This window comes from Hippoglossus stenolepis, chromosome 11 (assembly GCF_022539355.2).
Source record: "Hippoglossus stenolepis isolate QCI-W04-F060 chromosome 11, HSTE1.2, whole genome shotgun sequence".
NCBI lineage: Eukaryota > Metazoa > Chordata > Actinopteri > Pleuronectiformes > Pleuronectidae > Hippoglossus > Hippoglossus stenolepis.
This window is the reverse complement of record NC_061493.1, coordinates 1,722,255-1,740,093: the sequence shown is the minus strand read 5'-3', so window position 1 is coordinate 1,740,093 and position 17,839 is coordinate 1,722,255. Positions and strand designations below refer to the sequence as shown.

The window sequence follows — 17,839 nt, the reverse complement described above, 5'->3', positions numbered from 1 at the left end:
GATCTAATCTTTATGTAGTTAACAGAGCACAAAAAGACCCGTATGTACTCTGTTATACTGAAAGTAGCAACAGCCACGCTCAGCACCCAGAATCCCTCACCTGAGGATGGGGACAACCATGGACTGAGAAACTCCAAGAAAATGTATTCCTGGAGACTCACTTCGTATTCATGGTTTCAGATTTTAAATGATAGTATGAATGATCAAAACGTTTGGGTCTGTACTGAGTCTTGCTTGCTGTAGCCCAGCTTCTGCTTGCATCACCAGGTGTGGAATTTGGAGCTGAAGCAGGTTAGCAGAGTCTTGTTATTACCAACAGAGACATTTGAATGACTTTATCATGCATACTTAATTTATAAACCAATCAGCCTTGATTAATGACATATAAACTAATCTACTCAGAGGTGTGTGTGTGTGTGTGTGTGTGTGTGTGTGTGTGTGTGTGTGTGTGTGTGTGTGTGTCTATGGGGTTTTTGCAGCAAAGACATCTCACACCATTGCATCATTGCAAAAGCCACGTATGCAAAAGCCACAATACAACCACAAAAGTCACAGCCCCCAAAAATGATGATGTGGCATTTGTGTTCTTCCTTTAGCTGCTTCAAGCACCTGTACCTTAACACCTCAAATAGACGAGCATCACAGTTTAAGCAGGGACTGGCTTGCTCATAATCAACGGCTCACTTGAGCACAGAAACCACCTCTGCTTGTTTCATTGTCAACATCCATTGTCTCTCACTTCTGTTGTGATTGTGTTTCTGTTGTGTGGCTTTTGTAGTTGTGTTGTGGTTTTGGCGGTTGCGTTGTCACTTTTGCATTTGTGCTGTGACTTTTTTTGTTCTGTTGCCATTTTTATGGCTCCATGCTGTCGACAGCCAGTGGCCGGTGGCATCATGTTTTTTGTCCGTCCATCTGTCTGTCTCATAGTCGTGAAATAATGCCTTGAGGGAATTTCTTCTAATTTCTCACAAACATTCACTTGGACTCAAGATAGAACTGATTATATTGGTGGTCAAAGGTCAAGGTCACAGGGCCTCACAAAGTACATTATGTTTATGTTTTTCTTGAACATCTGGAGGGAATGTCTTTAAATTTGGTACAAACAATCACTTGGACTCAAAGATAAACTGATACGATTTTGGTGCCCGGAGGTCTCACGCATTAACTGATTCGATTTTGGCGGTCAAAGATCAAGGTCACAGTGACCTCACAAAACATGTTGTTGGCATCTTGAATGTAATATCTCAAGACCGACTTGAAAGAATTTCTTCAGCATATGATCAGTCGTCACCAAGGTTAGGGGCACAGGGATCTCATATGAATCAGAAAAAAAGTTGTAGACGGAAACTGCACTGGTTGGTGCACTGTACACTTTAACCACAGTGCAGTATTTCTAGTTTACTTCCAATGCTGACACTACAAAATACAACAGTTGTTTTGTGATTTGAGTCTGGTACGCCACTATCTTATGATTTTTGTTCCGGCATTCTTGACTTCTTAAATTTTCTTTTCAGTTCCTGTGATTTGTGTGTGTGCAGATAGCCCTGAAGTTTCATGCTGTTTTATTGGCATTGGCGTGGCGTTGACCTATGCTTATTAGAAATAAGTGACATGTGCTTACAATTCACAAAGAAAATTCAGCATAAGAACACAAGTGTGAACAATTCTGCAGTTTAAGAGTTTTTTTTAAAGAACTTTGTCAAGAAACAAAGTAAAGAAAAAACATAAGAGGAGGTTAGTTAATGAGGCCTTTCAAAATCCACACAATTGTTTCTCATACAGGTTTTTTTTATTGTAAATTGATCTCCAAGCTCAAGACTTGATAAAGCGCCTCCAGAGCTGTTTTCTTCATCCAGATGACATCATACAGGCTGAAATGGACTTACTGGGACTACAGAATTATAGTGGCCTTCAAGCTAATAGAAAACAAGAGTAAAATGGGGGGCTGAGGGGGATTTTTATTGACTTCCCTTTGATGGAGCCGGGTCTTTTTGTGTGGAGTTTACATGTTCTCCCCGGTATTCTCCAGATACTCCTGCCTCCTCCCACAGTCCAAAAACATGCAAATTAGGGTTAGGTTGATTGGAGACTGTAATTTGACCATAGGCTTTGAATGTTAGTTAAAAGGTTGTTTGTCTCTGTATGTTGGCCCTACTCTACACTGGCGACCTATACAGGGTGTACCCCACCTCTCAACCAAAGTAATCTGGGATTGGTTCTAGCTCCCCCGAATACGATGTGAGAGCACAGCAGGATTCACCGTGAGCGAGTGGGGGGGGAGGTTGATGACACTTGTAACACGCGACAGACGCAAAAATGAAAAGAAATGAAAGAAAACAAATATCTCCCGGTGAAAGGCGGAGGCATACAAGTAGAAGACACCCACGAAGATGTCTAGAGAGTTTGTGGTAGTAAGAGTGTCGTGAAGAAAATCACATAATCTCTGCAGCAGAATTAATACATCACTTCCTGCCTCTGCCTGCTGCACCAGGCTGCACCTCCTCTCGCCGGAAATAATGCGGAAGATTTGATGCTTTTGTGAACGCGTCCATGGAAAGAACCTCCTGCTGCGTTGTGCATCTGTGAATAGCAAACTGCGTAGCCAATTCTCAGGATTTTACCCACGGCTCATGTCTGAAAACGGCTTATGGTATTGGACAGTGGAGAGTTGCTATCCCTGCCTCCTTTGTTTACATTGTAAATACAACAGCAGCCATAAACATGCACATATATGTAATGCTGCCGATGATGATGATGGTTTGCTATTAAAACTTACCTGATAACCACAGTCCCCACAGAATCCTCTGGACCATATCAGTCCTGTTATTTTGCTTTCCATCTATTTTGTTACATGATGAGGTCAGAGTAGGTGGATAGCAGCAACCTGTAAAGTATGCTTCATGTGTGGTAGTGCTATTAGATGTAGCTGTGGTGGTGAAGTTGTTCTCTACTGTTGCCCACTCACAGAACAGACCAAAACCACCAACTGTTTGAGATAACCTATCCTACCTTATCTATCACATCAGATATTTAGCTGACAGTTGCGAACATAACATCGTAACACTGAGGAGACATTCTTTGAATGGGTGGTTATCCTGTAAAGGGCGGCAGCTAACAATTATGTTTCCTGTCCATTGATCCAGTGATTATTTTCTCACATAATTTATTCATCATTTTGTATGTGAATTTGAGAGAATTGTGAAAACTGGCTCTGATGTCTTCAGTTGTCATGTATGAAAAAACTGCAAATTATCACACTTGAGAAGCTTGTACTAGAGAAAGGCATTTTTGTTTGAGATTTTACTGAATCAGTGAATTGGTTCTCAAAATTGTTGTGGATTTATTTTTTTACTGTTGAATAACCCCGCTTCACCCACCTTCAAAAAACATGTAGCATTCCTAGATCCTGGTGTGTTTGAAAATCAGACTGATTGAGATGTCATATACAGAATGGCTGTTTGCCTTTTTCACAGAGTGCCCATATTGTCAGTTGTGGAATTTGTTTACTAGCTTGTTTGTGTAGTATAAAGAGAATAGTGACAGTCACTCCCCGTTTCTTATTTTTATGTCAGCTGATAAGAAGTTAAAATGTATGACACAGAATCAGATTCATTTATCATAAATCATCCACAATTATATCCTTTGAATATGATGATGTGTGATTTTAATGTTAGCGTTTTCTTGCCTTCTGCTCAATGCTTTTACAGGTCCAAATCAACCGCATCTATCATCCCACCAAGCTATAGGCAGTGCTGTACAGTGTGGCACAATGAATTATGGATGACTGACTGTGTCGGAAAAGCCTGTTGGCACATAGTTTTTGCTGATTTCATGCTTTTTGTTTTTAATTAAGCTGTGTTAACTATAAGCAGAACACATGATTGAGGCTAGTTTGAGCTTGGCCTATTTTTCCAATCCAGTCTGTTGAAGAGACAACATTGCACATCAGTATGTATTAGTGATGGCTGATTTTTTCTAGGATTGCTATTGCACTGAACAATATTCAGAATCTGTCATAATTACCACTAGTTCATCCTTTATCTTCTTGACAGAGCTGCAACATTTTCTATCTCACGCGCTGTCACACCATCCTACCCACTGACTGGCTGCTAGGCAACATAGCCCTCTGAATGGGATGTATTTTTATATCTGTGTGTTCAGGGAAAGAGATGTTAAGAGGAGAAAAACATCACTACTGCAGCCTGGTTTCCTGTGTGTGCACAGTGGCCACTTGGGCTTTGGTTGATACGTCTGTAAAATGATAATCATCAAGTATTCGCTTCATCAGATATGCATTATATAGTACACGCTGGATGATTAAAGGAAAGATACAGTATGATGTCATTACTACATGATGCTCACTACACTACTGCAGACTGGATTCAGTTCACGGAAACTGCATGTAGGAGGTAGTATAAATGACTGTACTAAAACCTGTGTGCAATACTCTCTGCTGTAGCTGTAGCAGATGTGCCTCTTGTTGTGGGGCAGTAAATCAGTACAGTACAGTGGCCTAATAACTATATATTATATATATATTACATTGTTTTCACACAGTTCTAACAAAAAATCTAGCTAGTGGGGAGCACTGCAGTGTCAGGAATAATAAGGAATACTACTGAGTTTTCCAGCCCCCAAAACTGAGACATTTGGTTTAGTTTGAAAACCCAAGGGTTGTGTTTTAGTGTGGACAGGCAGAAACAGAGACGTCTATATATGATTATGTAGACTAGGGCTGGGAATCCCTGGGTAACTCACGATACTATACAATACGTGATACATGGCCCACTATAACTATAATATCACAATTGCATTCTGCTATAATTGATGTATTGCGAGACATAACATAACGATACATGATTCGATCTGTCTTACTGAAGAATACAAAATGCCTCTGAAGAGGTAATGTGCAGGAGTTGTGTATTTATTAACTGCAGTTTGACACAAACTGAGATGAAACAATACAAAAAAGTCTTACCTCAGTGCCTCTTTACACCTCTTTAAACCACTGTCAATGTCGGCATGTGCTGTCATTCTAATGTAAAATAGCCATGAACCGGCCAAAGTCCAACTATAATTAAATGTTGATATTTGGCACATCGATAATTGTATCTCTTGAGGAACGATGACGATATCCCCTTCCAGCAGTGAAAGCAACATAGATAATAAGAGTTGTTGAAGCTATTTGTCAGTAACAGGTCTACCTTATTGTTAATAAAAGAAAAGAAACCCCTGCTTTTACTATTCACTATTGCTGTGCATGCAACCAATGCAGAGTTGAATATCTGCTTCCTGTTGGCACGAGCATTAGCAGTGTACGTGAATGGTCATGTGACATACGCTTTCAGGTGTGTTAGTATGGACATAGATTATTTCTGATGCAGAGCTAAAACTTGTCTGGATGGTGATTGTTTTAGTTTTAAAAATAAGTTGTATTAGTGTGGACGTAGCCGACATCACTGTGAGTGTGGCATTCCTGTTGTGGCAGAATATTTCACTGACACTGGACAGTGTATCAATCAAATCAAATCTAAACAAATATCTACCTTTTTATTTTAAAAGCCCTGGGTAGATGCAGTAGGCTGAGAATACTTCCAATGCTTTTAACTGAGCTTGAAATCATTATGTGAATATAGACTTAAACAAAAAGATTTTAATTAACTAATGACCTTGAAGAAGTAAATTATATTTTTCTTCTTAAAAGTAAACCAATACTGATCAGTGCTATATACCTGATTGCCCTTATCAGAAAAACTGTATTGAATCCCTGGGAAATATGTGTGCCTGTTGTCATGATTTTTTAGAACTGAAGTAATTTGTTATCCTCCAAGATGGCTACTAATCAATATTTTTTTAAGTGAAAATTGTCCACGTGACAATAAACTGTTCATTAAGATATTTGGTCCTCCACAAATGATAAATGAACCTACTAGAATCAGTGTGCACAGTCCAACTGCTGTTGATCTTTTGTATCAGATAAATGCAAAATCTGTGGTCACATGTTGTATGTTTCAAGTCAGAAGGAACCAAGTTAACTGTCGCAAATCCATTAAAAGCAGAACTCTTATAAGGTGTGAAATTGACACGCACAAGAACATGATTAGCCTGATATTAAGAAGAGCTGTGATATCAGGTTTTAGATTCGAGTTCAGTTAAAATAGGCGAGGATTAAACAGCGGACTCAATCGTAGGTGATGAAAGAAATGATGGAAAAAATAAATAAAGAGAAAGAAGGAAACAATGTGCTCATTTTACATAATAAATACAAAACCCTTAGAAACAAAGTGCAAAGAATGTTAGATGAGGCCAATAAGTTTGACTGCAGGACAAACAGAAAAAGTTCAGATGCTTGGATGCTAAGAGATGCTGCAGAGGTGATCGCTGCTTAAACATTATAAAACTAAATAGGCCTGAAATACATTGAGTGTATTTATATAGCGCTTTTCCAATCTTATTGACACACACATTCATACATACTTTTTCTACGATACAATGTCGGTACAACCATCAGGGGAAATGTATTGTTTGACTGAAGGAGTGATCGAACCAGTAGGCGACCCACGACCCACTCTTCCCCGTAACCATTTTAATTCCTAACATGATTTTCATTCAAGCTTCAGACTTGGGCCAAATCCCATTTCACCCCTTGGCCCTACCCCTACCCTTTGTTTTTTAGGGTTATCTTAACCCTTGAAACGGAGTCACAAGGGGTAGTGGTTGATATCTTCCCCGACAAATTGGGACAGCCCTTCAAGAAGCCGTTACATCATCAGTAGTCGTCGATGTAAACAGACGAGACAGTTTTGCCGGGGATGTCATTGTAATAACATTGTTGAGATCTCAAATAAACCAATGCTGTTGTTTGCAGTTACTAAAGTGACAAACCTATAATATCCAAATAACATCTATGCTCATGCAGGTGAATCAATGACATTTGAAATTGAAAAGCTTGGCTGCTCTGCATTATTTCACGTATGAATCAAAAGCAGTGGTCTGTATGCAACCCTGCCAGGATGCTTTGTAATAAGAGGAGAAGTAAAGTTCAGTAACATCGCTGCTATACGCGGGTTCAATCAAGTGCATCGTGTGTGAGGAGGGATGGGACATGAAATTATGTGAAAATACGGGACTATCATGCAAAAAAAAGATCGCTAGCATGCTAACGCTAGCACGCTCGCAATTTTTTTTTTTTTAAGGTTGTTTTGAAAAAATTACATTAATACATTGAAATGATATTAAACTAAGATATTATCATAATTTTAAAATCATTATTAATGGAGAAATACTACATTTGTGGGTCTCTCTCCCAGTTTGCCGGTGATTCACAAGGCATTCTGGGTACCCCTAGGTTTGAAGTGAGGGTCTGAAAAATCTCAGTTTCGAGGGCTATAAAGCCCTACGCCTTAGCCCTACCCCTCCATCCCAACAGGTATTGGGACAGTCTACTCCTACACGTGAACGCACAAAACGAAGGGGAAGGGCTAAGGGGTGAAATGGGACTGGGCCTTGGTGTTATTCAGTTGAGATTTGCATGATTCATATAACCAATCACATCTAAAAGGAAGTTGACAGTGGCCAGTGTTGTAGAATGATAATACTTGACATGCAACAAGCATTTGACACAGTGGATCATTGGATTTTACTGTATAAACATAATCGGTTTTAATAGGGAGGCCTTTAAGTATGCTAACATGTCTTCTATTTTTTAGCCATGCTGAAATAATTGGTGGATAAAACAGCACATTTCACAGTCAATGACAGGTCTTTACATAATTCATGTGGCCAGATTGTGGCTGCCTCAATTATAACGACAAATCAGGTAGTTTAGCATTTGAACAGCAGCAAAGCAAGGCTCAATGCAGTCGCCAACTCTAGAAACATCCATGTTTAGGGAATATCTATCATTTTGCAAATTGTTATCTTACTAGTACAATGAAATAAAGTGAGCATGACATATTACTCTAGATTGTGTGTGTGCAGTGAAGAGTTTAGACGTATTTAAGTAATCCTTCTGCTTTCAGTGCAAGCCATGATTATTTTCTTTATCCATGAACATTCATAGTTTAATTTCTCGATAGTGATAGAGAATAGTGTAAATTTGCCTAAGGAGACATCCTCTAATCGTTTTTCCCCCAAGCAACATTCCAAAGTCATTTATCAGACAAAAATAGCAATTTCTTGCATTTGAGCAGCTGGAACCTGAAAATATTTGTCTAATTTTTGTTTGAAGATTGTCTTAAAAAGACTAAACTGTTGTTGCTGATCTTTTCAGCTCTACTTTCAGTTCACACAACACCTTTTAAGGGTTTAGGGCAAATTACTCTGTTTAAAGCAGCAAGTTAACAATTTTTGCATTATCGCTTGGAGGTTGTCACACAAGGTGAGATGAAATATTTATCCTTGTATGTAACAAACTTTGGATAAAGCCACAACAATGTGACATGGCAGCATTGTGTTTAGCTGCTTTCAAACATGCACTGAACTCCAGAGATCCTCTGCAGTTTCTCCTAGTATAAAGTCCACTGAAACTTTGGAGGAAACGAACACAGCAGGAGATCCTCCCCGCAGGATTCACCTTGAGAGAGTGAGGGGGTTGATGACATTTCTAACACCTAACAGACGCATGAATGAAAAATACTAAAAGAGTACAAATATCTCCACATGAAAAAGTGGGGCCATGTAGAAGACACAGGCGAAGATGTCGAGAGATGTTGTGGTGACAACAGCCAACGCCTGTGTTGTTGCGCTGTAGACAAAAACATGTGATCTCTGCAGTAGCATTAATACGTCCTATGTCTGCTGTACCACTCCTCAGCTGAATCCCCAGGAGGATTTGTTGCTCTTGTAAACGCATCTGAGTGGAAATCCTCCTGCTGTGTTTTTCATGTGCGAAAGGAAACCTCTGTCCAGACCCAATACCAAATTCTCCACAGTTCCTCCATGAGGACATGTCTGAAAATGTCTTTACTTAGGTACAGTAATAGTGTTTTGTGGGGAAACAAATATAATCAGATCCTTCAGATCTCAGCTGTGGCTCAGGAGGTAGAGTAGGGCTGTAAGATATTAGGAAAACATGCGATATGCGATAATGTTGTTGAATGTTGCAATGACTTGCGATAAATAAACAAATGCTTAAGTGTGCTGTGTTAAAGTCATTTTGCTTTGGTTTCACTGCTAACATAGACCCCATACAGTGAGTGGTCTATGGAGACACTGAAAAAATATGAAAGCATTATTTCCATTCCAGCAACATGGATTTATAGAAAAAATTAAACCTGGCTACGGACGCAGGGAGAAGGCGCACAGCCCAGCCAAAGTGCCACCAAGCCGGGGGCAGACACCCAGGGAGCCATGCACAGCTCCACTAAGTCCACTTACATTGTGAACTTGGGGTCTTTTCAAACACATTTTGACCATAAAAAAGTTATGTTTACAGTTTCAACGACTCTGTCAGTAATTTACTGCTACTCTCTGTGTCTCTATGATTTGCCAACCGAATCGAGCAGCCTAGTAGAGAGGGTTGTGTGTTTGTCTGTGTATGATGACCAGAATATCCACACCAGACTATACCAGAGGGAATGTAACCACTGGTATAGTTACGTCACTTCAAATCCATGAGAGAACCAGCACTTTTTTTGTTCTATGAGGGGCAATTCGGGGATCGTCATCTTGCCCAAGGACACTTCGGCATGCAGTAAGGAAGACTGGCGATCAAACTGCCGACCTTCTGGTTTGGCGGACGAACGCTCTACCACTCAGCCACAGCCCCCTAACCTATAGGTCAGGAGTCATCAACTGCAACTGTCCAAGGGCTAGAATCTTTCAAAGCAGACCCTGTGTGGGCTATTTCCTCCTACAAAACAGGAAGCAGTTCACAGAGCAGTGGTAGTTAAATTCTATAATTTCAGAGACATGATTGCAGGATGCAGCCCTTATCAGCCGGAAATATTCACCAAATTTATGCGGTTGTTACACTATTTTGCAGGGTCCTGATTAGTGGAATGAGTTTGTCCATATCTTTTCATGAAGAAAGACTAAGCTGAATTCCATTGATAAAAGATGGAAATTTGTTTCACCTTCGTCTTTTCAGTGCAGGACCAGTTAAGCAAGGGAGGTAGGCCGCTGCATCAGGTTGTGTGGGCTACTCTCCAAAAATAAGCTGACAGATGGATTTATAACAGATGAATTTCAAGCGTCTTTACAACCTGCCGGTTTAAAACACATTAATCATTCCTATAAATGTATTTCTCTCTCAAGAATTGGAATGCACCTGAAATGTATTTTATGTCAAATACCTCAATATGTGTGTATGCGTGTCTGTGTGTGTGTGTGTGTGTGTGTGTGTGTGTGTGTGTGTGTGTGTGTGTGTGGGTGTGTGTGTGTGTGTGTCTGTTGCCTCTGTGGGCTGCTGTCCTCCTTTCGTTCTGCTGTGCACTTCTTGATGTATGGTCTGAATGACAATAAAGTTCACTTTGACTTTGACTTTGACTACATCTCTCTCTTCAGTAGCTTCTGTCCCTGTGGCTCAGGGGTTAGAGCGGTCGTCCTCTAAACAGAAGGTTCGCAGTTTGATCCCAGTTTTCTCTAGTCCGCATGCCGAGGTGTCCTTGGAACCTCTCATAGAGAAAGTTCTGCACATAGATGCACTGTATGAATGTGGTCATCAAGACTAGAAATGCGCTATATAAATATATACCATTTACCTTAAGGGCGGATGTGGCTGACGGGTAGAGCGATTGTCCTCCAACCAGAAGGCCGGCGGCTCGATCCCAGTCTTCCATATCTGCATGCCGAAGTGTCCTTGGGCAAGATACTGAACCCCGAATGGCCCGTCATAGAGTCATAAAGTGCTGTACATAGATGCACTGTATGAATGTGTGCGTGAATGGGTGAATGGTAAAACTGTACTGTATCGCTTTGAGTGGTCATCAAGACTAGAAAAGTGCTATATATATATATATATATATATAAATACAGACCATTTACCATTTACCTTCCTCTCTCCCATGCTGCTTCAGCTGCGATTGCCTGGAAACATTTGAAAATAAATCAATTGAATAACTAATCACACTAGTTCAACTTTCCCACACGTCTTTAAAAATGTCTAGGTTGTCTGTTTGGCTGATACCTCTGGTCCACACGTCTTTGTGCCTCCTCAGGATGAGCACCTTTGAGTCTATGTTCCTCTGGATTAGTCAGAGCTAAAGGACTAAACTGTGGAATCAGCACTGGGTTGGATGTTGTGTCTATTGGTGTGTTGTTGTTCTAATCTTATTTTTTAAATTCTTTACTGCAGCTCCCTATCCTGGCCTCCTCTGTTGTCAGTCTTTACTTTTTGGAGCTGACGGATATTTTCCAACCGGTGCATTCTGGGTACAGCTGTAATGACCGCAGTCTGTCTCTGCCCTACATCCTGCCCAGACAGGAAGTCTGCCCACTGCCTCTGCTCTTCAGTTTGGCCTTCGCTGCTCCCACCGCCACTGTAAGTAAACCTCCCACTGCATGAAAACCGGAGTTTCGGCCCTGTAAACGTCCCTAATTCCCGGCAGTTAACGGCTGTTTACAGCCTGTGAATTCCACATTAGCCTGAGTCATAAATTGTCAAGAACGAACCTCTGGTAGCGGGGTCAGGGGACGGGGGTAGGTGTGATCTAATTGGCATATGAAAAGCAGTGAAACCCCTGGCTAGCACTGATCTTACTCCACCATTGGATGAAACCACAGAACCTTGAAACGAAAGGTCACTCGTGATTGGCTGTTGATCTGTTGCTATTAGTCACCCTGGTCCATTATAATACAGACTTGGGTAAACCCCCTACCATACAATAATAATTATTATTATATTAATACAATTATTATTGCTATATTTAATTATTAGTAAGCCTACACCAAAAACACTGCAGTTACTGATGATAATACATATATTCATGTGATGCTTGATGTTGCTTCCTGTTGGCTGCATTATATCAATGACATTAATATGAATTTATTGGGGATAGAGAAGAAAAAAAACATTTACAAGGTACATGTTGAGTCAACATGCAGCACAGATGTCAGTGAAAAGAACAAACAGGCTTACAGCCGGACCTGGGGTATCAGGTGAGGCTTGTAATGTCTCTATGGGTCGAAAGTTCTCAAATCTGCTCCAGTGTGAAGACCTCTATGGTGTGTTTACTGACGAAAATGCCACAATGGGGTTGGTGTCAGGGACTTTCTTTTAAAGCTATTTCTGTGAACTGATGATACTCTGTACACTGCTGACAGAACAATAACGCTGGAAGTGTTGATAGCTGATTTTCACATTAAAATGAGGATAAATATATAGTGGCTTCAGAAAGTATTTAGAACTATTCCCTTTGCACACACAGTTTTAACGGCCCATCAATCTACACTCAATGACTCACGATTACAGTGAAAACAGTGGAAATGAGGGAAATGTACTGGACAGTACTGTGAGGGAAATGAAACATTTTGATCATGCACAGTGTAATCATGTTAATTGATTGATCATGATTGAATCTTATACAATGTTACCTTGATCATGCTGTATCCTGTACAACTGAATGAATCTTGGCCTAATTGCCTAAACTAAGGCATTGTCGTCTTGATGTCATCAGAAGATCCTGACTTTGGCTTAGAAACAACCTCAACCAGGGGAGGAAGGAGCCAAATGTATAAAGAGAAAGAACAGCTTCCCATCGGTGTGCATATTACAAACCAAACTTTGTCTTGTGCACCATGCTCTGAGCATTAAAGTGTGACAATACTGTAAGAGATTTGTGTCTCGTTCCTCGTTGTCAGAGTGGGATTGCAGAATTGCCATGACAATATTTAATAACATTTTTGCTAATCTATTTAAACTGATTCAGTGTTCAGTACCCAAAATAAGTACTTTGTTGATAGCCCTTCTTCTTGGGTAATCATACTACATACTCTCATACTACATCCACATGAATACCATCTTATTTTTACTACACACACTGTTGTTATGGTTACACCTGTGCCACTCAGTTTTGAGTTACCCAACCCCTGAAATGGAGCCTTTTGGGAAGACAGCTTGTTCTGTTTTAGTAAAACTATGGGGTTTGTACGGACTGAAACTGAGACTTTTGGAAATACTGTTGCAGACACTCATTCACTTGCTGATTGGTTATTGTCAGTATCAACTTGACCATTAACTGTTAATGCTTAAAAACAGTTTTCACTGTGATCCTGGGTTATTGAGTGTGGATTGATGGGTAGTTACACTAAAAACACTCACTCAGTAACAGTTCCATTTGGTTGTTGGTGTAAGAAAATAAATCCCTGCTCTTATTTTTCACCATTGATGTTCCTTGTTGGCATCATTTTCTGTAATAAAGCAACCAACTGCAGTGTAGATAATCTGCTTCCTGTTTACATCACATGACCTCTGTATTCAGATGTGTTATTATGGAAAGATATTATTTTGTAATACAGAGCTTTAACACTTCTCTGGACGGAGATCACTTTCAATTTAAAACAATAATATACTGTACAGTGTTGCCCATTCATTTTCTAGACTGTGGCGACCTGCCATGTTAAAAACTTTCCATTTTATTTATCATCCCTTTTAAAGTTAGAAATATGGATCACCACACTCGTTCTCAACAACACATCACCCTTGACAAACCCTTCATGCACACGGAACTGGGTAAAACTGCATTCAGATACCACGCTCCTCATAGTTGGAATAAACTTCAGGACTCATTTAGGCTAGATCTTGTTTTAACCTTAGAAACAGTTAAAGTTTTTGTTAAAGGAAGTTTTAGTTGATGAATGCTCCTGTTTTTCTTGATGTGGCTATCTTATCTCTTTTTTAAGACATTTTTACTCCTCTGTATTGTAATTTGTACTTGTTTATGTAAATGCAGGGCACCATTGTAAACGAGAGCTCTGCTCTCAATTGGTTTATACCCTGTCTATCTATCAGGTCTCTCCACAGATGGTCTATAGGCTGGGGCAGTCTGAGACTTGTTCTGAAGCCACTCCAGTGTTATCTTGCTTGTGTACTTTTGGTCTTAGTCATGTTTGAAAAGTTTACAATTGTTTATGTGCACTCTGGAGCAACTTTTCTTTAAGAATCTCCTTTTATCTAGTGAACACACTTGCATGACATTGCCACCACCACTCAACATAGGAACGGTATTAGCCAGGTGATTCAGTTCAATTTATTTCATTTCAATAGTATTTTAGTCATATGAAGCCAAATCACAACATTGTCTCAAGGCGCTTTACATAGTAAGGATGAGACTTTACAATTTTATAGAAAAACCCAACAGTTCCCACAACGAGCAGCATGGCAACTGTGGAGAGAAATAGCTGACATGCAATGTATGAAAATGTAACACCAGTTAAGTTAATCCTTTAAACTTATATATAAACCACACACCACACATGCCAAGTTTCCCTTACTCTGCTCCATAGACTGTATATGAAAAGCTCTGCACACAATGTCCTCCACTCAAACAAGAAGAAAGTGACAGTGTATCACAGGCCTCTTTGAGGAGGAATCACTAATGCCAAGGAATGATTCTAAAGTCCCTCTGCAGCGTAAGAGGCAGTCATTCTTAAAATTATATTTCACATGTATGATCACAATATGGAAAGAGGAGATAAAATAGAGATTGTTAAGAGCATGTCATCTGTCTAATAATTCTAGAAATGTCTGTCTGTCTGCCTGTCTGGCATGATTAGAACAGGCACTGCACTAGTCTGTATAAAGTTTGCAGTCACAACAGGATGCAACAGTAAACACACTAATATATTTCAGTGAGGTTAATGTATCTGGTGACAAAGATGTGCATTGCCATCAATCCTCTCTGTGTCTGTCTGTATGTAGATCCTGATAGGAGAGGCCATTCTGTACTGCTATCTGTCCAGGAGGTCGTCAGCCACACAGACTGAGGCCAATATCAACGCTGCAGGCTGTAATTTCAACTCCTACATTCGCAGAGCTGTACGCTTCATAGGTGGGAGGACTCATTATGCACACATGCATGTTTTTAACAACAAACCACAGAACCATAAATAAACACATGAAACACTGACATTAATATAACTGTCAACAATAATTGTAATAAATGTATTACTTTCCAAGGAGTCCATATCTTCGGCCTGTGTGTGACAGCACTGATAACTGACATTCTCCAGCTTTCCACTGGTCAACACACACCCTACTGGCTGGATGTGTGCAAACCCAACTTGACCCACATTAACATGTCCACCTGTGACGAAGCCTTCATTCTGGAGGATATCTGCTCTGGACAAGACATTGGGCTCATCAACGCTGGGAGGTAAGACTTTCTGTGTGTGGGAGGGTTTGTGAGTGAACTAGTGACTGTGTTAGAGGATGTGTGTGTGGGTGTGTTGGATTTGTGTCTATTGAATGTCTAGTTTTAGCAAACACATGCTATGATCTTCTTGTATCTTGCGGTACTGGATATATATATTTTTTGCTGTTGTCATGGTTACCAACCTGCTCTCAGGACCCTTACTAAAACACAGAAAATATGTGAGCTAAAATTAGGACACTGTACATAGTACATTTATAAGGTCATGTTCTACAATGATGAGCTTTGAGAGGAGAAAGGATTGCATAGAGATGATTATTTAGACGTAGATTTGTAAGGCGAGCATTAGAATGAAATAGTCAGGTACTGGTTACTGGGGTTGATGGGTGACAAAGTGAAACCCACTGTAGAGTTTGTGAATATACGTTTTTCCATCACTGACATTCAGAGCAGCTTCAGTGCTCCATGTCATAGATTCTTAGAGTTTGTGGAACTGCTCAGGTGGGTTGAGATCTAGTGAAGTTCATGACATGATTTTCATTAAACCATTCAGTGAACCCAGTGACGTGTAGAGAAGCGTCTAGATTTGTCATGCTCACATTTCTCTAATTTCTCAGCTACAGCTGCAAGGTGCCAGAAGAAAACATTATGCCCTAACTTTGACAGGTTCTCTTGCACTTTGACTTTAAAGCAACTTTTAGTGATCTTTGTGACCGTTAGAGTTATGTTGGAGAGTTTATTAATATCTCTCTGATAAGTGTTTGGCTCTCGACTTTGACTGTAGCCAGGTTGAAAGGTGAAGGAGGGGATAAGTTTGGTTTGTTTGCCCATTCAGAATGCCGGGATTAATACGTTGGTCTACAAATCCATGTCTAGGGACAGCAACATTCCCACCAGAGCATGGACAGAGAGGGAAAAATCATCAAAGGCCTCTACATCACCTATGCAAATATTAGGGGAATTCAGTATTTCTCCAATTTCACTCTGAACTAGCAGCCTTGGCTGACCATATTTCTCTTGAAGTGCTTGGAGAGCAGTTAAATATGGTCTTGCATCATGCATACTGGATTTGGCTAATGTCTTAGCTCCTGGGTGCTGATAATGTTCTAAAAGGATCTGATATTTATACTCCTCACTAAGATGGGATGTTACCCAAAGCCATTTTCAGGAGGGCAAAATCACTCTCTCGGCCACTCTTAAATACAGGCGGTATTTCATAATGCCTACTAAGTTGAGATCTTTGTACGCAGACTAGAGGCTGACTTGGTGCAAAAAGACTTCCGTACATTACGACTGTGAATGCCTTCTGCTTTGGCTGTGGATGAATCCCATAATAGGCAGGGGGCCGTAGATTCCTTTTAGGTCTAGCCCCTGGTTCATAACTAATTGGCTTGGTGAGGGTTTTAGCTGATAGCTCACAAGATACTGATGATGAAGGGATTTGGGGCTCTCTCTGAGAGGTAGGTAATAAATGTTCAGGTGAAAGTCGAGGCTCAGCTTGGTGAGCAGGTGTAGATGGCTTAGCTAATGTTTGAGACATTTATTCCCTGGCCTTGTCCGTAATGGGCTGGGTTGAGTCTCTTACACCTTGGGATCCATCTATAAGCTGAGCAGAAGGAGCCTGACCTTCATTAGTGGGCTCATTAATAGGCTTAGTGTCATCAGTCTCTGATGCAGCCATTTTAGGCCATTGTGTGGAGTGTGGCTGTCTCCGGCTCGAAGGACCATTTGTTGAGGATATAAGGTTCTAACTGGAGCCACAAACCACCAGGAGACAATTGTGGGCAATCAGCTGTCCATTTATTTAATCGTAATCATGATAAATAATGATTGCTTTGATGATTGCCATGGTTCTAAACAGAGAAAAAACAAATGAAAACATTGCAAAACAAATCACCATACATAAATCCAGTATTTAGTATTTTAGATATCTTCACATTAAAGTACAATAAATGTAAAATAATAATTAGCCAGACATATTCTAATATTTAACAAATAAGATCAAACTTGTCAAACATTATCCAATAACCTTCATTCTTAAATACAACATAATACAAATAAAGTGAAAGAAATGTTACTTACATTGAACGTTACTCAAAAGACACATGGCAAACACCTACATCCACACAGTCAGGATAAAAAGTTTGGAGACAAAGAGGAGGAAATGTGATCAACCCCTCTACTTGTAGACTTGGATGTGGGAGGAGCTACCTAAAGTAGGTCAAACTGAACCACCACTCAGTGTCTCCTTGAGGAAGTTGGATAAATGAACTTGCAGTTCTGAATAAAACAGAAACCACTGATATTGTGCTAAGTTCTCTGTCTGCAGAGGATGGTAAAACTGTATAGATGTTTTAATAGACCACCTATGCGGTGACATTTTTCCTGGTGTTGCCAATTGTCATTCTGACTGTGACAGACATATCTCTTTTGTTAGACAAAGAGAAAGAAAAAGAGAAGACATTAATGAGTGCTGCCCAGGAGATATACAATGTTGCAACAGTGCAAAATACTAAGTTAGAAATATT

General features: G+C 40.1%; 1 protein-coding gene across 1 annotated transcript in view; it reads left to right on the top strand.

The window, feature by feature from the left end:
- plppr4a (phospholipid phosphatase related 4a) overlaps nucleotides 1-17,839 on the top strand; it is a 53,756-nt gene that overhangs the window by 3,204 nt on the left and 32,713 nt on the right. Inside the window, exons 2-4 of the mRNA XM_047341851.1 lie at nucleotides 11,297-11,482; nucleotides 14,861-14,990; nucleotides 15,119-15,314. Of these exons, the coding sequence (XP_047197807.1) occupies nucleotides 11,297-11,482; nucleotides 14,861-14,990; nucleotides 15,119-15,314 (512 nt within the window). The remainder of the gene's footprint in view (nucleotides 1-11,296; nucleotides 11,483-14,860; nucleotides 14,991-15,118; nucleotides 15,315-17,839) is intronic.